This window comes from Megalops cyprinoides, chromosome 15, assembly GCF_013368585.1.
Source record: "Megalops cyprinoides isolate fMegCyp1 chromosome 15, fMegCyp1.pri, whole genome shotgun sequence".
Classification (NCBI taxonomy): domain Eukaryota; kingdom Metazoa; phylum Chordata; class Actinopteri; order Elopiformes; family Megalopidae; genus Megalops; species Megalops cyprinoides.
Window position 1 is genome coordinate 13,857,681 of NC_050597.1, and position 25,834 is coordinate 13,883,514.

A 25,834-nucleotide genomic window follows, 5' to 3' on the forward strand; every position below is an offset into this window, starting at 1 on the left:
TTGCTCCACCCTTTCACACAAAAGTCTACAATTTCACTCTCCCATTGATATAAATTTGCTTGCTGTATTACCAGTTATGTAACATTAAAATGGATTAAGACAATTTGCAGCTGTGACAGCTTTGCAGTATTCCCTCCCTATTTCATGTTATCTTGAAGCATTTTGTGACATACCACATGATGCAAGCTTTCCTTTCTCATCAGCTTCTATATTCCCTTCTACAACAGTCCTCTAACCCTTACATTAATACAGTGTTCTGTTCTGTGAAAGGCCATGACAGATGCGCAAATCATGTTGCTGTCAGAATATTGCTATAGCTACTGAACTGTGTGCGTGGTTGACATCTTTAAGATGAACAACTCTGAGAACTTGGTATGGCAACACTAGAGAGCAGTAAACTGTGGGGCACAAGCTGTGAGTCATCACCAGACATCACCAGACACTCTGCATGGTGTCCTGCCATGTCCAGATTTATTAGCCTTGTGACTGTGGGGCCAGATGCTATTTACTTCTGTTTTTCAGATTTGATCTGTTTCTTGCCTTCAGGGCGTATTCATTTCGCGGGTGGCCAAAGGAGGCCCTGCGGAAAGGGCAGGAGTTCATGTTGGAGACAGAGTGTTGGAGGTACTGTTCAAACATAGGCAGCAGTTCACACGGGTTAGAGTGTACATTAAATGAAGCACTGTGCAGAGAGATAACACATCTCTTTAACTCCCATCATATTTCACTCAGAGCACCCTGGGACAAAATGGTAATTTTTTGGTTTAAAGAAATGAATATCAGAGATTTTAACAACCATAATGTATGGTGATTAACGCAAAGAATCTGCATATTTTTATTTTAATTCACCTTAGTTCACATCTGCCCTACAGTAATGCTACAGACTTTTCAGAATTTTGTTTAACTCTACAGCCATGAGTTAAAAGGATATTCTCTTTCAACCATTTTGGGCTGAAAATAGCTCTGACTGTCTGTATTCAGATGTTTGGCATCAGTGATGTTTAGCTGCATTTCTTTCATGATAAAAGCACCCAGCAATTCTGTTTGGATGGGAATGTATTGAAACTATGATTGAGGCACTCAGTGAAAGTTATCGTGGAAAATGTATTATTCATGTTAACTTCACTCAACATCTGACTACACAAACATGCAACATTGCTGTAACACCATGTTGCATTTCTTATGAAGGCCACAGGAGGGCATTATTATACAGAGACAAAGGCAACAAACTAATTAATTGCAGTCCTCAACAACAGGCCAATGCCAATCAAATTAGCTGCATGCATTGGCAAGACAATCAAATGTCATGTAAATGAATGTAGTGAGTTTTTGATTATTTGAGGGCACATTTCTACATAATGAATGAAACATTTGAATGAATGAATTTGGAAGTAGGCCACTGGAATTTTTAACCATGTAAACCATTGTTTTTTAGATTACTGCTTGGACAATTCAGGTTAACAGTCCTCATATGGTACTATGCCATATGAGGTGCAAATCCCAAACCATTTGCTTGTGTGTTCAGTGCCCTGTCCTGTTTAACTCCAACCCACCATGTATTTTGTGCAATCAGTCACCCTCAGACAGATCTTTGTCAGCAGTGTGGTGTGCAGGGTAAAGAACTGGGCTTATAACCCAGTGGTTGCTGGTTTGATTCCCACATGGGTTACTACTAGTATATCCTTTAGCAAGCTACTCAAGATAAATTCAGTAACTAACGAATGGTAAAAACTGACAACAGGTAACATATAAGCAATGAAAGTCACCGTCATGCAGGCATCTGCTAGATACAAATACTTGTACTAATAATAAAAATAACAATGTCAATAATAATAATATCATAGTTTACTAGGGTAGTGAAGTGGATAGAGACTGTCTTGCTTTATAACCACAAAGTTCCACATTACAATGCTGGGTGGGGAATTAAAGCTGAATTATATGTTTCAGAAAGTTACTTAACCTGAGCTAATCCAGTAAATATTCTGATGAATAAATGCATGTAACCATGGGACTGGCAGTGTAGCGTAGTGGTAAGGGGCAGGGCTTGTAAATGCAAGGTTCCTGGTTCAATTCCCTACTGGGGCACTACTGCTGTACCCTTGGGCAAGAAACTTAACCCAGAAATACCTCATTAAATATTCAGCTGTTTAATGTATAAAACTGTAACCTACTGTATGTAAGTTGCTCTGGATAAGATTGTCTGCTAAATGACAATAATGAAATGCAATGTCATCTGAATTTAGTGTAATTCACTCTGATTTGATCTTCTAAGCATAATAAATAATGTATCGATTGTGTAATCAGCATCTTGTCCCGTTAGGTCAATGGCCTTGACATGCAGGAGATGACCCATCACGAGGCGGTCAGCACGCTGCGTAACGCTGGCAGCTGTGTGAAAATGAAGGTGCTGAGGGAGAGGACCATACTCCCAGAGCCCCCCATCCAAAGCGAGGGCGCGCCCCTGCAGACAGACGCCCTCGTGGACAGACAGCGCGGGGACCCTGCCAATGGCAGACCCAGGCCCAAGCGGCACAACTCAGAGCCCATCTGTGAACGCAAGATGCCAGGGGAGATTGAGGCTGTGGTCATCTGCAACGGGAACGGAGCGGTCAGTCAAACGATGCTGACAGGAGCAGGGCAGGATTTGTGTGTGTGTGTGAGAACATTTGTCATGTGGTGGGAGGCATGATCATTACATTGTCCCCTGCTAGTAAGTGGGCCCTTGAGCTACTGTCATGTTTCATCACTGATTGGCCACACATGTCATATTCCACTACTGACAGCAATGTAGCCTTGGGGATAGAAAAGCAGACAGGTTCTTGGCACAGCTCTATAATACACTGCAATAACATTGTAGCTTTTCAAATGTAAATGGCTTTTTCAGAGCCCAGCACAGAGAGTATCTCTCTGCCTGTGTTTAATATCAGACATGATCATTACATCATGAATATAATATTCAACATCTAATGCTCATACAGGCATCTTGTACATCAGCTTATTGAATAGGTTTCATTTGCTACACAATACATTATCAGTACAGATATCTCTAAGGTAAAAAGTCTTTGAGATGTTCTGAGGAATGAATATATTAAAAATAATTTGATAAAAAACTACTATAAGACTGTCATGGAATACACTGCTTTTTTTTCAGCACAGATAAAACTCACCTGTTGGTGTCGAAAACATATCAGCCTTGAAGTATATTTCTGTTATGTCCACTAGATGAAACATTTGCTGAAATGTCACATCATGAAAATCCACCCTAATGGTGACTCATGCTGTTGACGGGAACTTGTATCTTTCAGAACCGGGCTGACCCAGAAAAGGAGATTAGCTGGGCTTTAAAAGACACAGAGGCCTCGTTCAAAACCAATGCATTTCAGGTTGTAAAAAACACCATGACGGTAAGTCAAGTGAAGTTTTACATTTACATCTTCCTAATACCCGTTTTGATATTATACATCAAGATTGCAAAAATCTGTGGGCTAGACTTCAATCACTTAATTTACATTCTCTATTATCTGCAAATATTCCTCCACCTAATGCCTTACTCCTTGTAGTTCTGAGGAATCACCACTGATTGTGATTCCCAAACTGTGTTCTTTTCCCTCTAAACAACTCTTCCTTCCAACGATGCCAATGCGAAACTGAAATTACTTTTCAACTTTTTTTTTGGAAACAACTTCAATTCCTTGGATGGCTGACTTATGAAATAGTCTTGTTTCTTGATCTATTAGCACATGCTGAGGAAATTCCTTTCAAGTGGGATCATTATGAATGATTATAATTCAAATTAACAAACAAAACACAGACCAGTATCCTTTGAAATCTTCACAGAAATAATACCTTTCAAAGCAGCTCCTAAATAGTTTAGTGGTTGAGGTGCTTGCCTCTTTGCATCCTGCTATTGTGCACTGTGTGCCTTGCATATAAAGGGGAAAAAACATCTATACATGTTTATATTTTAAATAAATTGTTCACTCTCACACAATATGCCCTTTCCCTTTATGTGAGCTAACCTATGTTATCAGACTCCTGATATTATCTGGTCATTAATCTTGCATGCATTTTTCAAACCCTCTTCCCTGACCTCCCATTCCCAAGATACCTCGAATTATCCTCACCCATCCTTCTACCTCAGATGAAGATGTTGAACCACTAACGCAGGACCCAGATGACGAGGACCTGGACGATTTTGGTGATCCAGAGAGCCATGCTTACTCAGATTGCTTAAACAGTGCTTTCTATCCACCATGACCTCATTATGCACACAAGCAAATAGCGTGCATGTAAAGTGTCCACACTGATTGACTTGCCGTCTCTCTGATTTCTTTTCTACTTAATGTGAATGCCAATTGTGAGGTATTTGAACTGAACTTATGAATACAGGTGGAATGACAGCTTCCTAATTGTTATCATACTGTTCTCATCATGTGCCGATTGTTCCAGCTTACTGAAATTATTATGTACTGACTAATACTGCATTCACTTCCATGCCCAAAATGCAAACCAGACTTTGAAAGGCTTGTTACATTGTTACATTGCTTTCTGCCCTGAGTTTAAGAATACAGTCGGAGAAATTATGAAACTCAGTCAATCTTTTTAGGCCAGTTCTGTCACTCTTTTTCTGACAAACCAATTGGTTTCATTTTGAAGGCAAAACACACAAACGTCATTTCTGTGGCATAAAATATAGGCTGTCTGGCCTGGTGCAACCATGAAAAGACTCCTGACCTCAAGCCAGTCTCTAGAGAGAGTTCCACCCCCCTCCTGCCATGATAATTACGGCTTCCCACTCAAGGGGAGTGACATCACCATCCACAATAGGTCCATTACACACACAAAGAACTATGTGATGCACTCTCCAGCTAAACTCCACGGTGACTGATAGACCTTACAACACGTTACAGGGTGTTGTCCAAGTGTTGTAAGAATGTTGTGAATGTTGTGTGTTAGCCGTGATGCCTTTTAGCCCATTCAGATGAGACCTGAATCAATGGGCATTTTACTGTTTTAAAACACTGTAGGGCCACTTATTGTAAAGTGGGACCATAAAACAAATACTTCAATAAACTAAGGAAAATTATAGGTATATGAAAGGAGAATTTTGATTAATCAGGTCAACTGTTAATTTATCAAGATTTCATTAGCAGTATAGTTTATCAGCCATTGCAAAACAGGTTTCATGTCTTTGTTATATTTACTTATTGTTATGAATTTTGACTGAAAAGGCTACATTATAACCTCTTACTTTTTACAGTGTCTTAGAAAATCTGTTTCTTGGTGAAGAGCTGAAAACAGCTTGGACCAAATGTTACACTGAGGTACATAGATATAACAAGAATCAAGCACTCAAATCCCAGCACAGTCCATATTTGAGGAGTGAAATCGACAATCTAATTACTGCTGCCTGATGGCCTCCTCAAATGTGCCATCACAAAGAGATATATGAAAGAAACCCTCATGCCTGAAGAAACACATTCTGTCTTTATTTCTGACACTTTCAAAGGTCTCCTTGTACTACAGTTCAGATTAAAGTGAAAATGACCTGCACAAAGCTACCAAAATGGCAATATACATTACTGCTGCAAATGACAAGCAATGAACCTTCTCTTCATTTACCGCTGATATTTTATTTTTACTCTGCATGTACTAAAATATAGCTTTGCGGCACCAGAAAGTAAGAAACAAAATGCACATTAGTTGTAAAAGAATCCTCTTGTGACTGTACTGTCAGTATGCATTGTGTAAAGAAGACATTTTCTAATTTTATATCCATTACTTCTGAGCAACAACTATTGCTTTGAAATCTCTCCATTCAATATAAAAAATAATTTGCTAGTAATGTAGTTCTATCTGAACTGATCTAGACACTGTTTAAAAAAGTGAAACTTGTATTGTTCTCTAGAATGTGCAATAACATAGGCCTTACTTGCATCTGTATTATATTGATTTAAACTGGATATTCTTTCACCATTCTTACATTGCCAAATACTTTATTTCAATAAACTTCTCACTTGTTAAAAGGCTGGTGTTATGCATCTTTCATAAAGGCATATTTTATCAGTCATTACTAAATTACATTACTACATTACCTAAGTACAAAACATGACGGCCTCGAATATTCTCATCACAAATTATATGTAGCACTGTGTTACATATATTATTATTAATTTTCTCACCAAAGGCACCATATTAACAGCATACTCTATACATACATACTTCCCCTGCAGAAAGAGGAGATTCACTAAGGTAATCTCAACTCAATCTCAGCTACAGCTCTACAATGGCTGGCATCTATCTGCTAACCATGCAGAACTCAGAGACCATTCAGCAAGAGACTTCACAGCTCAGTCTTACTTCTTACATTACATCCACAATTAGCTCTTTTGAGTCATCCTTTTTTCAAGCCTATTACAAGTCAGAATATAGAAAACATGCCATTCTCCAGTTTAATCAATTGGAGTGTATTGAGATAGAAAGCAATTACGAATGACAGCAGTATGACAGAAACGGGAATCTACATGCTTCATCATTAAGTATTAAACAGTGGTATCCAAGTACATACATGTGGAAGATAATGCGAAGTATTAATTGGCAGTGAGGTGAGAAAGCATTTTTTTTATTGCCAATATGGCAATATATCAACAGCATAATGAAAACCAAAGAATAGGAGGAGGTACTGAAGTGTATCATAGAAAAGAAAAGTACCAACAGATGGCTGAATTAAAAAGAATTTTTTTAGAAGAGTCTCGAAATGCATTAAAGGCAGTTGTCTGAGTGGTTATAATATGAGACAGGCTCCACTGAATGGAGAGCTGCCTGAATGGAATAGTGGAATGTCATTTATTAAAAAGTACAAGCACCTTGTCTTCTTGTGTAAGAGGCTGAGTTGAAATTAACATTTTTCAGAACAGTAACATGAAGCATACTGAAGGACATACACATACAGTACATGTTATATGTAGACAGCCACAGAAAGAAGAGAAAAAAAGAGAGAGAAAGAGAGAGATTTTCACTAAATGTTTGAACTGATATACCATGTGACAGGGAGGAATGAAATGCTTCACATTTGTCTTATATAAACTGTCATAACCGACATTGATGATACCTTGGCTTTATAGAAGTTACATTAAACGAAACCAGCAGATATGCAAGTCCATTTTTGTCTTAAAACTGATCATTAATGACTGATCATAAACGCATTCAGTGTTGTTTTTAACACAACAGTTGAATGAACACAGTCTCTGTTCTCTTTAGGGCCCATTCCAGCTCATATGGCTTCTTGTTCTGGAATCAACTTCACTTTTACCTTCTGGAGCGGAATGAAATAGACCTCATGGGGACTGCATCCTGTTGCTGTGGCAGCTGTTCACATAGTTTTACCTCCTAGTTGCTGCTGAGGGTAAAACGTGAGAAGGGTTATTTGGATTTTTTTTTTTGCATGAATCCTAAATACACCACATTTCATTCCTATGATAAAAAGTGTGTCGACCCAAGAACATGAATAATTTAAACAACACCACTCTACAGGTAAGGGGCTGAAAGTATAGCTTGTAAGTTAAATAAAGGATTTCCTGAGTGGATACTCAATCTCCCTGTGGAAGACAATCGATGCTGTGAAGCATGAATTATTATAGAAATGCATTTATTACAAAATCTGATGAAAACAGGCTCTCTTAGCTTTCACCGGCAAAAAGGGCATCAATATGCAACAACAGGCTGTTGGTAGACGATCGGTCCCTCTTTCTCCTACATAGATGGCTGGAATCAACCTGCTGACATACCCCCCACCCCAAAGCTGGAGTGCCTGTGAGAGAGTGAGAGGGAGAGGTGTGGTGCATGCAAACTACTAACATCACTGCAAGACCAGTAGTTACCCAGAACAAAGCCGTAAGTGTGCTTCATCAAAGTATCAATGATCAAAGTGGCACCACAGTACCCACTTCCCCCAGGCAGGATCCTCCAACAAAGAGGAGAAAACAGACCGAGGAAGCTAAACCCTGGCCTCCTGTACTGGTAGCTGAGCTAGTTGTGGGATGCCACGTAGTTCTTTATGGACAAAAGAATCATAGAAAAATAAAGAAAGAAAATGGAAACCAAGAAACCTGCTGCATGTTTAAACCCTAGACACAGTGGCTTGCATGATTCCTCAAAAAGAGGTAAAACACATTAGCATTAGCATCACCAGCTAAATCTTGTTCAATGGACACACTTTATGGTGGTGGATGCATTACCCAAGATTTTATGAAGACAGGATAAAAGAGGTCATATACCCCTATGAACACAGGATAACAGAGGTTAAGTCACCCGCTCCTATAAATGAAGGATAACACATATCAAGTCATACGTACTTTGTTACATACGCTCTTACGGACAGACAATAACATAGGTCAAGTCATATGCCCCTATGAACATAGGATAATAAGACATGCAACAACCCTGTGTGCAGGAGGGATTAAAATGCAAAACAACATGGCAAGTGCATATATGGATAAAATAACAATTTGCACATTGAAACAATGTTATGCACCACTGACAAGTTGTACTGTATTCTTATACTCTGCTGAAATGATGCTTACATAAGTGTGCATCACGACTCATGCCAGCCTTAACGAATTATTACTGATGAGCAATTAACTTTGATGTCCTTAGCAATTACTGTTCCCTACCAGGAACTCCTGTTCCTGTTCCTGTTGCCTTTGTACTCAGATTTAAAAAGAATATAAATAGAGCATCTACCATTGCGTAATTTTGTTTCAGTTGGACTGATCACAGATTATTAATTTTGTGACCTTAGATATAACTGGGACACCATTAGGACATTTCTGTCTTACCTGTCCCATTATATAATGAATGTAGGGAAGGGGTGTGTGTGTGTGTTTGTATGTGTGTGGGGGGGGTGTCATGGCTGTGTTTCCCACAGTGGCAGCTGGTGAGCTGGAAACAGAGGAGGCTGAAACATTACCTTTAAATCTATCATTACTTTCAACCTGTTCCCCTTTATCTTCCTTGATTAACAATAAAACAAATAATTCACAGAATAATTGACACCAATCGCGTAAATGGAGTGAATGATTATGCTCGCAAAGCAGCGCAGATCGTCTATAGTATGTGTTCTTGCGAAAGCTACAATGTGATATTGTTTAATTAACAAGGATGGCATTTATCGATTTAAATTTCATTAAATGCTCATGACACATCACCGCTTTTGTGAGGTCTGTGTTCTAAACATTACTGTTCATTGCACTCAACCCAACCTAAAAGTTTATTCTCAGTAATTTAAATCGATCTAACTAAATTTAGCTCCGTTTTGTAATTTGAATTTTGTAACACAAGAAAGCAAACTGATGGGGAACAGGTTGAAAGTAATGATGGATTTAAAGATAAAGTTTCAGCCTCCCCTGTTTCCAGCTCACCAGCCACCACTGGTTTCCAACAATCCCAAAACCCCTGCAATTTGTAAATTATTATTATTGAACTGGGGGAGTCACTTTTTCACATCAATTGTTTCTATTAAATGCTCTCTTTGTGGAAGAAAGTAAAGCATTATACTGTACAAAATACAAAATTCCTCAGGAAGAAAAGCTTAAGGGCCTAGACCAGCACAGTAGGTGGTGACATCTCTGGGAATACATGGAATCTTGAACATGAAAGTGTTCTGAGAGATGTCAGTTATAGACTTCATTGTGTACTAATTATTTACTCACCTGGACTTTTTGCTGTAACTGTAACAAAGCTTTTCATTTCAAATTCAGTCACCAGGGTTTTTGAGCTGGCATCTTAATGAAATTATTAGATCAATTGAGGCAGTTTCTGAAAAATAAATAGTTTAATCTTTCTGCTTGCAATTATTTTTTGTGGTCAAATCTTCATTAAGCTTTGTACAGCTGCAGCTGCTTAATAGGATAAAAATGTACAAGTGGTCTGTTAATCTCATAACTGAGACCCTGAACTACTGAGTTGAGATGTTTGTGTGTGGCAAACCTGAGGCATCTTGCTATAAGGCAATAGCTATGGTGTGTCCTAGGCAGATAAAAAGGCTTCAGATTCAATAAGTATTTTACTAAGGCAGAATCATTTGATTGGATAAGTGGAATGCTTGAGCATAACAAAGGTCTTCGATATACAAATCTATACAGCCAAACAGTCTAATGCCAGTATTGTTAACGTGTAACTTGAAATTGCTGAGGAACAAATTGGGTAGCCAGTATTTGGAAGTTATTTTGTGTTTTCATGCTTGGCTGGTGCTATGTTGCGTGAGATATGCATGATTTAGCCACAACTAAACGAAATCCATGCAACAGCATGTGCTGGGGAAATACACACAAGTGTGTACTCTCATCTTCTCTGTGTTGCAGATTTCAAGAAATGTGTCCCCACAAATACAATAACTGAGACACTCATCTTATCTTTGAAACACAAACTGTTTTTTCATTTCTTCAGCTATTCTAACAAATACACAGCAATTCAGCAGAGATACTACTAGCTTCTTACTATCACACCACACCTTAACAGCAGGGACTCTTTAATCCCCCTAAAGTCTCTTTGCTCACTCTTTAGGGTAATGCATGTGTGTACAACTCCAGAATATGGAAAGCAACTGTCAAAAAAGATTAAAAAAACAGAAGTACCCACTAAAATTTCAAAAGTGTGGATGCCCAAAGCAATTCAAGGTGTTCACTGATGTCACCTGAAAAATGCAATCAGTGCAAAAAACATTTGCTTTGTTGGTCATTTAATAGAAGTTGAACAAATACTGATGTGATTGGCAAAATAAGTACTGTAGCTAGTCCTTTCAAAGTGATGCAAGTCCTGTCATGCCTTTCAAGAGCCTACTTGCAGGCCACAAGAGGCAACCTGTTCTAACTTTGTTGAAGAGAGAGGTAGGTGCGCCATATACAATTTTTTTTCTTTCACACTTACACCTGTTTTCTGCCTCATAATTGACTGCTCACTAATAAGCTGACACGTAAAGGGGTGATAGTTTCTCCTTTAATCCTCCTTTAATGCTGGTGCATTAACGCACCTGTAAGCGGATATGCTGCCTCCTGGGGACTGTCCAGGGGAGTGTGGAGTGTGACACGCCAAAGTAACATTTCTCACCGTTATGTGACACGGCGCGGCGAACACTGTCATGGGAGGCGGGGCAGGTGTGACTCCGCACACCCCCCCCCAAAGGGCCTTCCCATGCAGGGCTCTATATTTACGCCCACACCCGGGGCTCTTGTCTTCAGAGGCTCGCATGGTGGGTGTGCGAGACAGACAGACAGGAGCAGCTGCTATGGGAATGCGGTATGTGACAGGGGGGCGAGGTGGGGGGGGGGGGGGGGGGTGGCGGGGGGGGTTTAGCATCCGCTCCTCAGGTCTGCTTTCACTTAGACGGGCGTGTGCTCCAAAACAGCAAATGTGCTCGGGGACGTTCCGAAACGCTGTATGATTCATGAGTTTGAACTGCGCTCTAAATACACGGGAGCGCCTTGCTGACGGTGTTTGTCGAGAGGTCTCAGAGACAGAGGCATTCTGCTTCATGCAAAGCCTCCCGGAGACAAGCAGGGCCATTCATTCATTCATCACTCAGTCATGCTCACAATGGTCTCACGTGGCCCAAATCAACAACTTAAACGTGACAGGCACCATGCAAACACATGCTGCGCTCTACTTATTCACCAATGCTCTACTGACAAACAAACCCAGTAGCCTTATGTCTATGTCTTATGCAATATTGTAAGGTACAGAATGGATTTGGAGGAAAACTGTAGGGCTGCTTATTCAATGGCATCAGTTTAGAGCAGGCGCTGTACCGATTTACTGATCATTATATCATATGAATGCACTAATCTAATTATATGTGTCCATCATCAGCATTCTCAGATAATAAAGATATCGGTGGATCTGAGCAGTATCTGCTCTAGAATGAACAACTATCTCTTTGTTTACTCTTTAATTGTGTTGTATGATTCACATAAAGCACTACAGAAAGCACATTAACATGGCAGTGACAAATTTTACTTGTCTGGATTCACTTTGGAAAACAAAAACAAATTGAACTATTGAATCTGGAATGTCTCCAATGACAATGCACTTTTCATATGGTAATCAGCAAGACAAAATACTCAAAGCCCAAAAATAGTTTACAATAGGGATGAGCCTTAGTTTGTAGTTTTCTTTTGGAATACACGGGATAGGTCACGGGAAAAGCTGTTTTGCAGTAATAACTTAATTAATTTTATGAAGAGAATGCTGCAAAATGGCATAAAACTACTTATGTTAAGAATCAAATGTAGCTTGTTCTTTTTTTAACCAGAGTACCACTTACTGGTTTCTCACTGATTGGCTTGGCTATTTCCTAATTAATCTGAGCATGTATTTAGGCCTGTTGTGTTCAGTCAGTCCTTCCCGTTTTTGTTTCAGTGTGGTTCTTTGAGACATTTTGTTTCTTTGAGACATTTTTTCACCTCATCTTCAATTCCTACCATGCGTTCATCAAATTCCTCTTTAGAGTGTAGGCTACCCCAAATATTAAAAGCGTCTCTGCATGGACTTTCCTCTGCCTGGACAACTAATATTTTCAAAGCTGTTTTAAGAATGAGCCTTCAGACAATACAGACAGCTCAGATCAGGTTTATCACAGTACTGCAGGCTGGTCGGAGACCTCGAGTGGAAAAATAATATAAAATTCATGTGCCCAACAATAGATTTGGGAACATATGACAATATTTAAAAGCTGAAGCTGACAAAATTAGGTCTAAATTGAATGATTAATTACTTCATATACATTCTCAGGAATAATATGTGTATCTGTTTTTCAGAAATTCTAAAAATAAACTGTTCCCTTTTCATTTTAAATGCTTGCACCTGCGTGGGATGGATATTTTTCATCCAGGACTTCTTACATGTAGGCTTCTACATCTTCAGAACAACTACACTAAAATAGAATCCTGTAAGTTTCAATTTAAATGTCAACTGCTGTGAACTTTTTCAACCACTTGGAAAAACAACTGCCGTGTGATGAAATCCCTCTCATGCCTTTTGCATTTTCACGCCTGATCTGTGATTTCTCTGAACAAAGCCAGCTCTAATTCTTTTGCAGCACATCACATTGCCTTTCCCTTACAGAGAATTATTCCTTTCCATACAGAAAAACACTGTTTTGATAAAAGTGACAGCAGCATTGTGGAGTCAAGTTAAGATATCACTAAGGGTGTAATAAAAGCCTAAGACTGGCTAGTGGTCACACTGAGATTATGTTCATACAGGGCAACCTCAATGTATTCTACTGCTCCAGACATATCGCCGCAAGGAAAAAAGTTCTAAGTTTGATGTGTGGAAGCAAGTCCTCTTTATCCATGTCATCTGGGACTAAATAGCCCTGGTACCAGGGTAATGACATTGCTTACAAGAAAGAAACCTTATCTGTATCTCCCAGCTCTCAGTTGCTTTTGGTGCCCACAAGACAGCTCAAGCCAAACTTGTAGGTAAAAAAAAAAAAAAGCCAGAGGGATCTCTTTGTGTTATGGCAGTAGAAAACCTCAGGTTTTTCATAGCAAAGATTTCTTCATATGAGTATAACACAACTGGCAATGCTGTAATTATTGTCATTATCAGTGCCCAGCAGGCTGGCTGCTGTCTAAAGGCTATTTGTGGCTTTTGTGTATCTATAAATGGAAACCTCCACTACTCGGGAGTTATCACCGGGGCTTTGGATTGGACCTCACTTGGAGAAGCTGAAAAGTGTTGTGAATGTCAGCATGTAGACGAGTGGACCCCTCTGTCCTGGGAGACTTTCACTGCAGCCGAGACTCAGTCATGGAGAAACTCAAAACTTTATGCGACGCAGCAAAGGATGGCACACAGAAGGTGGGAGAGAAAAGGGAAATGAAATTCCTCTTTTGGGGTTGAGGGAACAAGGTGTTGGCAGGCAGTTGTGCTTGTATGTGTGTGTGTGTATATGTGTATGTGTGGCAGTTGTTAAGTTGGTAGTGTCTTGTAAGTTTGAAGTGGCTATGCTGTTGTGCTGCCAGTGACCTTCATGACTGTAAAGGTCTCTGATGCACTTCAATTTAAGTTTTTTCATCAGTAAGGGCACACAACTTCATTGTGGATATATAAAATTAGAAAGTAACTCTTAAGGGCATGGTTGTTGTTTACCACCTTCAGGTCAGGGGCTAATACTGCATGGACCTATGACTTAGATTGTCTGAAGTAATAACACAGACGATAACCTGAACACATACATTGTATGATTTTTGAAGGAGGGAGAAAATGTGGTGCAGGACACAAGTAAAGGCATTTTCATTTTAGACACATGCTTAGAAAACAATCTCTGTAGAAATTACTGTGAATACTTAGTCAGACATCATATTTCCTGGAAGGTAGTACTAATATAGCAGTATATTGGGGCCATATATTTTTTCCATGTTTCAGGAGTGGAAATGAATATTTAAATGTGAATATTTTAAAATATTCACAATATTTTTTTTAACAAAAATATTTTAAATGCAAATATTTAAAAGGGCTGTTTGCTTGCCAAATTTTAGGCATATTACATTGTGTTGAAATGGTTTCTGTAATTGAATAGTTAAAATGCTTGAATCAAAATAGCTCTTGACAAAACATCATCCTCAGCTGATTAATACTGTCCTTTTGATATTAAATGTACAGTTATCAGAGGAAAAAAAGGTAATTACTCAGGCTTTCAGGGCCTGATTCATTTTTGTATTCTGATACTGATGGATGATCAAGAGGACTGACTGCCTGATGAACAAAGATGAATTAAAACTTCAATGAAACACCAGAACAATGAAACAAAGGCTCTCAAAACTGTTCATGTCCTTTGTCTCAACGAAATGCTTCTTTATAAGGCAGGCACCAAGAGATTGTGAAACCACAGGGCTTGCATTAAAGTGCCTGTAATTTGATGTGGAACTTCAGTTCCCTCTAGGACAAGAGAGCTAATATTCATTACAGTCAGGCACACCATCTTCATTCTCCTGTGATTACTAAAGTTTATTGAGTTGGGCCTCTTCGGTACCAATGGTATCTATTGCCTACTGTGAATAAAAATGTGCATCTTGACTGTTGTTCCAGAGCTTAAACGCTATTAAAAATAACTGCTATCACTCTTGCCAGCCAGAAAACAAGCTGAAGCTCTGTCACCACTTGATTGTCAGCTGACATAATTATTTTAATATTGTATAGGTAACCTTGGCAATATTTGTCACTAAGGTTAGAGACACAGTGAATAGTTAACTTTGCTTGTAACCTGGTTGGATTCCCTGGAGGTTCATTGCTCTTGTACGGCCAAAGCACAGTACATGCATTACTTCCATAAATAAATATGGGTTATGTATTATGTATAGTTTATCAAGCGTCCCCTAATTTATTAAACAGAGGGCTCATCTAAGTCCATTTAATTCTGTGGTGTGAGATCACTGACATTGATTACATATTGTCATATCACCCATTGTTTATCTGTGTGGGATGAACTGAATCAAGTCTCAGTGGGGTTTGACCAGCAGTCATTTTGTTTTCCATTTTTTTTTACTGCAGTGCAGAGCATCAGATTGGCACTAGCCAATCAGTCCTTCAAGAAAATGACTCTGTAGTGAGGTATAGCACTAAACAGATTTAATCTGGACATTTTTACGCTATAACACTGACAGCCTTTCCATCCATCTAACGTCTGATTGCTTCTTTTTTGTTGTCAACGCTTGGCCAAGCTGTCAGCTTTGGAATTTAGAACTGTTTTCTGTTTACTCTTGAGACTGTCACTGTGGCTTTCTAAAGTGATTGTATGCTGAAGTGGAATGATTGTGGTGAACTTTTCTAACAAGGCAAACAATTTTTCCTGGGTAAATAATTCAAAACTCTTTGTTTCTGGCAGTTATTCAGGGATATGAAAACACTTCACTTACCCACAGTGTAAGGCAAAACAGAGCTTTGGCTTGTCAGATGACAGAGATGGACAGGAGAAAGCAGCATGATAGTAGTTTGCTCTAGGCTCTCGGGTCTAAAATGAATGAAAAGCTTGCAATAAACAAAAACAAACACCTAGAGGTGAAGTAATACTTTGAATAATGGATAACAACCAAACATCTTCTGAGGCTTCCCTCTTCATGTTTCCCTTGTATATATTCTAATTTACAGGATGGGCAAAGATTTAAATGTAATTATGCTTTACGGTAGTGTTCTTCAGTCCTGGCCTCGGTAGAACACTGTGTATGCTGATTTTAATTCAGATGTATGTCTACGTTAATTAACTCCATGAATTTAGTCTGAACTTTGACACAGAAAAATGGCTGTAGTGAGAAGCCTGCAGTTTTAGGGGTTGTTAAAACATATCACAGCAGAATCTTTGGATGTCAGATCGTCTGAATCTGTTATTCAATCTCCCGTGAAGAATCTACTGAACGGAACGTTGTGAGCAGGAACTGCATGACATTTAAATGCAACTTGTATTTAAAGAACTTTTTGATAGACTCATTACTGATCTGTCAGATGTCAACCCAGGGTATAGAGTTTTTAAGCATTTATGACTTCCACATTCTGCACTTCCTTTTCTAGCTCTACACACTTTTTCACATCAGTGGAGATGGCATTATTCTCTCTTTCCCTGCTCACCCACTGGGTCTAGCTACACAGTAGCCCAGAGGACAGAATAAAACAGTCTGGAGCTTTGAGTGGTATGATACATGCCCTTTAAGCGCCTGACGTCTCTTTTTGCTTCACAGACTCAAAGACCCATTCACTATCCCAGACCAAGGATAAATAAGGATTGCTAACTTTAAAGAGAACCAGTACACTTACAGTTATATATTTGATGTTTTCTTTTCCCCCCTTTTCAAAATCCTTTATCTTTGTTCAAGTGGCATTTCTTCCACAACTTCAGTGAATCCAGGATAGACCTTAAAAGAGGCAGAGGTGTGTAAACTGTGCCCCCTGTGTGTTGTTGCATTATGTGTATTTCTAGCAGCTCAAAGGTAAATATCAACCTGCGTTGAATGAAGAGATGCAATGTGAGAAGAATAGGATAATATATTCACCAAGCGGCTTACATAGAGAGGGTCTGTGCATTGAGGCTTTGGTGGGATTCATGTGTGCAGTTGTATTATATTTAACCCTTATGGTCTCTCTGCTTTTCAGATATAGGAGAAAAAAAGAGTCCCACTGCTCTGATGCCTGAGAATAAAAGTCACAATGAGGAGTCTGGTCAGAGGATGGGGAGAATCCCTCTGATATTGTTGGGGGCGGGGTGGGGGGCTGGCAATATGATCTGGGTGGAGAGTATGACCCCGGTGATATTCAGAGCTATTTAACCTCCACTAGAGCCACGCTGACTGGCAGATAGAAGAGGGCTGTACCCTGATAAGTGTTTGTTTATCTGCTGCTATGCCTATTACTATAGTTACGAAAGAAATAAAGGGGCAGAGGGAGTGTACTTGGCAAAACAGCAGTGAGTAAAAGGGCCATGCTGTCACAGCCCATTCAGTGATGAAGGCCGCATGTGCTGACTAGTGGTGTGGATTTCGCTGTTTTTGTTTTGTTTTTCTTTACAGAGAACAAGTGTTTGGTTTCAGGTGTTATACGTCTCAGTTGCCTAATAAATCTTATCTATATTAATGTTGTTAACAGATAATTAAGAAAAGAGCTAAGTTATCTGGAAGGGGTTTCCCTTTACATTAATGTGAGTTAGGAAAATATATTTTGTATATGAGATTTTTTAATGTATTGCATTCTCTTGGAAAGTTTATGTGTTGGTTGGACGTCTACGGCCCTGCTTTGCATGGATGAATTTGATTGAAGTACAAGGCAATTGCAGTAGAATGTTCTCCTTGAAAAGCAAACCTGCTAAATGCCATTGACATCCCCATTACCCACGGTCGTTGTAAATGCAGCATTTCCTTGCTCATCCATCTGCGGACAAACGTTGAATATCACTTTGTTGTCTGTCACATTCATTCAAATGATACATCTGCTGGCAGAGATAACCTTGAAATATCATTTGTACCTACATCCTCATTAAAAAGTCATATTATTTTCACAGCTTGGAAGGCTATTGGTAGAACTGAAATTGATCAATGGTACCAAATTTAGTTTATCTAAAACTGGATGTGACAAGATCTAGGCACAGCCCACAAACTTGCCTGTCTTACTTTCAGAGTTCTTTTTCATTCAACCTCAGGCATGTCAGCATTACAAATGCAATCCATGGGCCTAAAGTGTCCGTATCATTCCAACTGACGCCGAGAATCGTGTTCAGCAGCTGATAAGCACGAACAAAAGTTGTTATAAGGGCACACCTCCTTTGATCCTGGATGATTTTAATGTGCTACCTCCTGTGCTCCTGTTGATTGCAACCTACCATTTGCCATCCCGTCTTGCTCTGTCTGCCTGTTTGACAATGCTTTTTTGAGCTTCTCATTGAAATTTTAATTTTCTCCCCATGATCCTGGAATGACTGCCAGAATGTAAAGATCACAACAATAGGACTGAAAACTTACCACTACTAAGTTTTGTTACAGCAATGCCAAGTCCACAAACTGTCTCATAGCTTTGTGACTCACACATAGTTTAGAAAGTATGTTTGCAGAGGGGAAAGATTCTAGGTTTTGGTCAGAAAGCCTCACTATTGGTGATTAAGTTGTTTGTAACATTTCCCAAGAGATGAAAAGTACCCAAGGGTACTTTAAAACATAGACTTTTCTAATCCCTGCAAAACATATTCAGCAAGACAATGGCAACCTTTTTTTATCAACAATTATTGTATCAATTATCAGTAAAGTCAAGTTTTTAAATTTGTATAACTATAGCAGTATGGCACAGTGGTAAGGAGCAGGGCTCCTACCTGAAAGGTTGCTGGTTAGGTTTCTTACTGGGGCAGTAGTTAATTTATATATGGTGGCCCCCACTGTAATGAGGTGAACACATTGTCTGTAGCTTGTTAACCTGGTTTTATTTCCCATTAACAACCTGGGTTCAAGTTGGGTCTGTTGTTGTTAATTTTTGAGGACCATTCGCGTACATTGATGAGGTTAATAACAGACAAATAGCATCTGTGACAGGGAAAGAAATATGCGCAATAATATTTTGTGCTGGAGAGAAGTCTGCAAACCTCCAATTTTCTTCCCCTTAACAGTCTTGAGGTGATTGGATATTATTATTTTATAGCTTCTAAAGTGTTACTGCTCCAAAGAGAAGGACACGAAGATAAGTCAGGACATACTTTACACTGTAATAAAAAGGACCTGAACTTGACTGTCTATATAAAATAAACTCAGTGGACTGTTCTTTTGTCTGTGGGGTCAGGGGGTGTTAAAACAGTTAATCACTGTTAAAACATGGCAAGTATGACTCCATTTGGGCAACCAAAAAAAAACAGATGACTGTTTGCTCAGCGGAGAAACCACATTTCAAAGTAAGATCTGAGCCCCGCTGACCTTGTCTTCACTAAACATAATTTATCAAACTATTTTTCCTTTCTTTTTTTTTAAGGAAATTTAATGATCCTTCTTTCATAGTTCTCGACCAAATAAAAAGCAAAGACCTTGAGTCAAAGGAAAAAGCCAGGGAAACTTCAGCAACACAGAACTTTTAATTGGCTCTCAGACCTTATTCCCAGAGTGTGCTTTGTTGTACCTTCATGTTTCCCAGTGCCTGCAAAGTGACATTATGTAACTACTGAGATGGAAATGGCAACTGGGGAAGACATGTGTATATAGGTATGTGCACACACACACATACCAGCAGAAGGAACATTAACTGGCAGTAAGGATGTAAACCAGACATCCTATATAGTGCCCCTGGCACTAAAATTATTCCTGATTTTGTGAGTCTTTATGGGCTATTCTATTCACTTCAAAGCAGCCTATATGTGCTGGGTTGTTGAGTGTGACTGGCTGGTAGAATTTTATCTCATAGCTATTGCTCTACGCATTTGGTGATTGTTTTGCTTCCTCTGTGAAATGTATGAATGACGATTGTTGAATTCAGCACAAGTGCTTTCAGCACCAGGTGAAATATAATCAGATCTGATATCACAGATTATGATCTGTGGGATTATGTGCAATTTACTTTATGCTTAGTGTTCGCATTCTGTGGGAACACTGCCAAATTTTCCCTCCTTCTGCTTGATGCTGAGCCAGATCTATCCAAGACCTTTACCCACTCACTAATCAATTATTGCAAACCTGTTGAAAAAAAGAAGTCATAAACACAGTTAGAACGAGGTTTTATTAGCGATTAACAAGCGAGGTCAATATTTTGATGTACCCTCGACTGTGGCCTGTGATTGTTCCTGTTCATTTATTCTGATTATGATGGGTAATTCCAGCACACTTACTAAAATAACTTCACCTTGTCCTCCACTCAGACCATGATATAATCAACCAGAACATGCAATCTGAGCCCTCTAGCACAGACTAATTTATTAGTAAATTGGCTCATGTAATAGTCTATCTTTGTAATTTATATAGTTACATAAATAGTTGCACTCGGTTGGTTATTTTTTGAGTGAGCTGTCATGGCTCTTGTTGTAAAGCATAAAGGTGTTAATTTTGGTATCCTGTCAAAGTTTTATCCACCCTCAGACTAATTTGCAGATTTATGCTTATTTCTTGCATGTGTGATGTATATTGGATCTTCAGGAACAGTATTGGTACTGTGCATTATCCAGGTGAATGCTATTCTAAGACTTTCATCCTAAAGCTGCTATAGGGGTGCTTCAGGGTGAATGCATCCCCAGATGGACCTCAGTGCACCCCCAGTTGTCTCCTTATATCCCAATGTCTACATAGTGTTTAATACATTTTTTTAGGATATACCATTTTGTGCCACTCGTGGATTGCAAGTGCATCCTCTGTATTTTCTCTGGGTGCCAAGCCTGGATGAAATGCAAGTCATCCTATTTATTGGCAGCTCAGTCGATATTTAAAATATTGTCTGACAAAGGATATAGGGTTTAAACATGATTTCCATGTATACCTAGAAATATGATGTGAAAACAAATCATTGTGAATTCATACAAAAAACAAAACAAAAAAAAAAACAAAACATGTGAGCTACCTTTAAATTTTCTTTAAATACTTAAAAAGTTTTCTGGAGTTTGCACATTCTTGTTTTCATTTTGCATAAAACTGCTAGAGAGAATTCATCTGTTAAATTCCAGTCAGAGCCAAGGGCAACCAAAGATGTTTTCAGTGCCATGCCACTAAAGATTGGCTTGGGCGCTTGTGAAATATGTCATGCTGGTAGTCTGAAGTCCATTGTGAATGGTAGTACCCACCTCTGTAATTTTATAGATGTGAAATCTCTAGTTGTCCAATCACGTGCTAACCATGACGGCACGACGCAAATCGTTTACCGCGGGAAGATTCGACTTCACGGTAGCTTAGTTAGTAGTTCACGTTTGCTTTTACCATAGCTGTCACATCGCATATTTTGATATCTGGCTCTCCTACAGATTTATAGGACGAAGGAAGACCAGGGTGGGAACTGTACACGTCATAGGAGAAAGGGGACAACCCTCCCATTTTGGGTCGCTGTGCGAGTAAGTTTGATTAATCTATACTGTAGGAAGGCTACTCAGATAATGTCTGGAAATCTATCTGTCGAGCTAGTTAGCAATGCTAGTAAACATTACTGTTGTTAGCTGTCAGCTTTACCTTTAACATTATCTTGTTGGCTGGCTGTTTTGGTATTTAATGAACGATGTTGTTCCCAGACAGATGCGTGCCTCGTACGTAGCCTTATTTGCAGAAGAATGTTTTTTTTTTTTTTAGCTATAGAAAAAATTGACTGGCTGGTGAATTTTTCCATCTTACAGCCACTTGGGCTTGTGGACCTAAAATTTCGGACCCTGGTTCTATGAGTGTTAGTGGTCTTAACTGTAAGTCATATTATTTGATTGTTAATTTTGAAATCAAAATTTAATACTAAAGACTCCTACAGACAGTACTTGGTGAGCACCACTGTTTAATATATAAAAATGCTAACCTTTCGGTCTAAACGGCCTTCATCAGACCATACAAAAAACTCTCTTTTATTCAAAATTTCTTGTACATTACCACACCTGTCCGGTACATTTATTCTCTCTATGGCGCAGAATCTTAAAAATGCAATGTCATGTTTGAAGTCATTAAGGTGTATTGCTACTGAATAATTTCTTTCGTTTTCCTTATATATTCCTTATAAGTTCTCTTTTAAAGCGCAATATAGGCTAACTCACACAGATATTTAATAATATAAATGACATGAGATGTAGAAGAAATTATGACATGATCGACAGACATCCAAAATATTGTTTACCCGTGAGGGAATAACACAAATACTCACGTTTTACCACATTTTTACATTGTGTACAGCTTCTGTATCTATAGCTATTAACGGGCAAATGTACAATAAAAAAAAAACAATAAAATGAAGTAGAAGCACTTCATTTCACGCATTAAATTTTACGTTACATTGCATTCGTTTATCAGACGCTCTTATCCATACTGACTTCCAGCACAACAGAACATCAGGTTGAATGGATACACTTTTAAGTTGATTACTTTCTGCATTAATTGGGAGCAGTAAAAATGTGAAAACAGCATTCGACAGAAGTGGAGAGGCATGAGTACCATCTGTACGACAAAGAGAAACATGATTATTTCCTGAGATTTTTCCATCCATGACTGTCATTATTGAAATGAACAGGGATGCAAGAATACCCACAGAGACTTGAATAACCCTGTCATCCACTTATTCAGGAGGTGTCTTTTGTGTTGTAGGGTGATAGGTAACAGGATGTCGGCCTGCATTTTATTGTAAATACATATTACACACTCATTCACTTCGTCCTGTCTTCAATACTGTGCTGTACTGATACTGATAAAATAGTAAACATGAAGATATTAAACTGGAATGCAGTATGGGCCACATTTTACTAAATATGTGTTCATCACACATGTTACACTGATGTTTTACATATTATTTGCTTTATATTTACAATACAGCCACCTATAACAAAATAGTAAAATTAAAATGAAACCTTTTAAAAGCATTCAAAAGATAAAGCTAACTGTAACTAGCAATCTATGTTACACTAACATAGCTAGCTAGAAAGCCACAGTGGGGGATAATCAAGCAATTGTTGACTGGGTAGCTTTAAGAAATGTATAAGCAGCCATAATGACATAATCCTTACTGCAAGACACAGTACATAAGAGCCTTAAAGTGTCACTTTTTATATAGTGTAGTTTTTTAAATAAATAATTTTACCAATAATATTAGACTTAGCTTCAGAAATAGTGTGAGCAGCCACTCAGAATTAGTGGGATGTTGAGAAGTAACACTCTAGGGATATCATCAGCTAAAGTAACATTGGTTGACAAGCTTGCCATGCTGTAACTGAACTAAAAATATCTGCGTGGACACTGAACTCAGAGTAGTCAACAGTGCATGCCATTTCAGCACATGATGAAACATCTGGCAATGTTCACTATTGATATTGAGACATGTCAGGACATGTCTTCTCAGATCATCTGCCATCTGCGATTACTGTAACGTGTTTTTGTTAAAGCTACTAGCTTGCTTTGGCTACTTTTGGTATTCATGCTGCATCACCTGCAACCTTTCCATCAATGAAAATTATCAAAAGTCGAAGTTGAAAAATCTCCCTCTCCAAAGGAGTATTGAGTGAGAATTTTGCTGTCTAATTGATTGTTTCCGTTGTCTTTGAAGTATTTCAGTGTGCAAAAAAAACTCAATTTTAACAAATAACAGACACTAATTATACATAGAGCATGGTATTTGTATCTTTCTGCACTTGGATTGTTAACATAATTGATTTACACTGACTATAAAATGGCTTTATCTTGCAGCAATTATAATATTGCCAATGAACTGTATGTCATAACAAAGCACAGCTTTGAGGTTTAGCTCTTTGGCAATAGAACACTGTTCCCATTATTCCCCCATTCCAATTGATTCCATTGGATTGATCTCTTGGTGCCAAGCCATGGTACTTTTTAAGGAAAGGACTGTTTGATATAAATAAACAATAAAGAAAACAATATTTAGGCAGAAAGAAAAGCAGTGGGGTTCTAAACTTCTAAAGTGTTTTATAACAGGCCACTGGTTAATTATACATTTTTCAGTGGTCTGGCCAGCTAAAGGCAAAGCAATCCTAATATAGTGAACTTGGTTTGCGTTCTGTCTTTAATGTGAACATGGGCTTGATTGGCATTTTGTAATTATAGCTGCCGGTTGATTGAAACACATGGAATGCACTGCCGGGGAGACTGTCTTACATACAGAAAATGTAAATTAGGTGAGATTGCACTGCTTTACTGTCTCTGCACTATTAGGCTATTCTTTCCACATACAGTAGCACAATAAAATAAGACAGGACAGGTTACTCTGACACAGAAAATGTGTGACCCGGCAGTACAGCCAATGGGGCAATGTCAACAGGCAACCACATTCACCTTTAGTCATACTGGGATAAAACTCTTTAATCATTTTCCTACTTACTGCAGCTGTGCCAATGACCTGCATGCACATTTTACATTTTTTTTTATTTTGTAGGACATTTTATACATTGTATTTTTCATGGGATGACGACAACCACGGTTGTAACGCAAATATTCTAGATGTGTAACGGATACAATACGCATTATTACTGCAGCTGTTCCAGTGACCTGAATGCACATTTTACTTTTTTTTTATTTTCTAGGACATATTCTGCATTGTATTTTTCATTGGATGACGACAACCAAGGTTGTGATGCAAATATTATAGATGTGTATCGGTATAATATGCATTGTTTTGTGCTCTCCTTCTGTCTGTTTACTTTAACCTTGGTATCTCAGACATAAATGTGAGCATGAAATTAGACATCTTAGCCTGGTATCTCTCTCTCTCAGAGTCTTGAATACTAAAGGCTTACATTTGGCTGTGTAAGTGGTGATACGATTTTTAAGTGGATCCAAAGGGGCGAGTGTTGTAGGAATTTGTAAGGTCTTCATATTGAGACTCTTGATATTGAGAGGCAGAGGCAGAATTAGGTTTTACATTTACATATCAGTGTAAAAGTGATAGCGTGAAAGGGATAGGTAGTTCTTACACACTATATGATGTTTTTATTTAAAGCAGACAAATACAAGCAAAGAGAGAATTTCACAAGGTAATTTGAGGGCAACATTTTTCCTGATAAATCCTTATACTAGCCTCATATCCTTGTGCTGTAAAAACAAGAAATAAAACTAAAACAAGGACTGCAATTGATAAAAACTATAGAGGACACAAGTGTCTTCAAAGTGGTGACAAACATAAAAAACCCCTCTCAAACAGAAAATAGCCAGTATTTTAGGAAAAAACGGCATTTCTAAACTACCACATTTAAGGAGCTAATGATACACCACAGAGATGTTTCAGCCACTTACAGACATCAGTGTTTACTGAAGCATTTGAAGAGGAAAACCTTTTGTGAACTTTTTGAAATGAAACATTTCAAAAGATTATACACGTCACACAGGAGCCCTGGGACACATTGTTTCCGTGTGCACAGAGCCATGTAACTCACCTTACACCTGTCAAGCTTCAGTCTCTCCTTTTTTGACCCGATCCTGTTGCAGATAAAATATACACCAGAGAGATGTGAGCTTTAATTGGACAAAAATAACTAGAGGCAGTGGCTCAGTTTGGGAGACAAGACCCTGTTTCCTATAAATATCATAGCCTTCCAAATTTGTACTGAAAGTGTCAGTACAAAAGCTTAGACAGCTTTGAGGTGATCTCCCTGCTTGGGGCAGTGTGACTTTGGCCTTAGATTTAATGATTCCTGATCATAGTG

The 25,834-nt window shown here is 38.6% G+C and overlaps 1 protein-coding gene across 4 annotated transcripts in view; it reads left to right on the forward strand.

Moving 5' to 3' along the window:
• The first annotated feature begins 13,431 nt into the window (after window positions 1-13,431).
• LOC118789768 (muscular LMNA-interacting protein) overlaps window positions 13,432-25,834 on the forward strand; it is a 49,884-nt gene continuing 37,481 nt past the window's right edge. For 3 of the 4 annotated variants that reach the window (XM_036546363.1, XM_036546364.1, XM_036546367.1), the window contains exons 1-2: window positions 13,432-13,860; window positions 21,461-21,547. In XM_036546363.1, the coding sequence (XP_036402256.1) occupies window positions 13,744-13,860; window positions 21,461-21,547 (204 nt within the window). In that variant the 5' untranslated portion in view covers window positions 13,432-13,743. The remainder of the gene's footprint in view (window positions 13,861-21,460; window positions 21,548-25,834) is intronic. The other variant, XM_036546365.1, reaches the window with a different exon arrangement.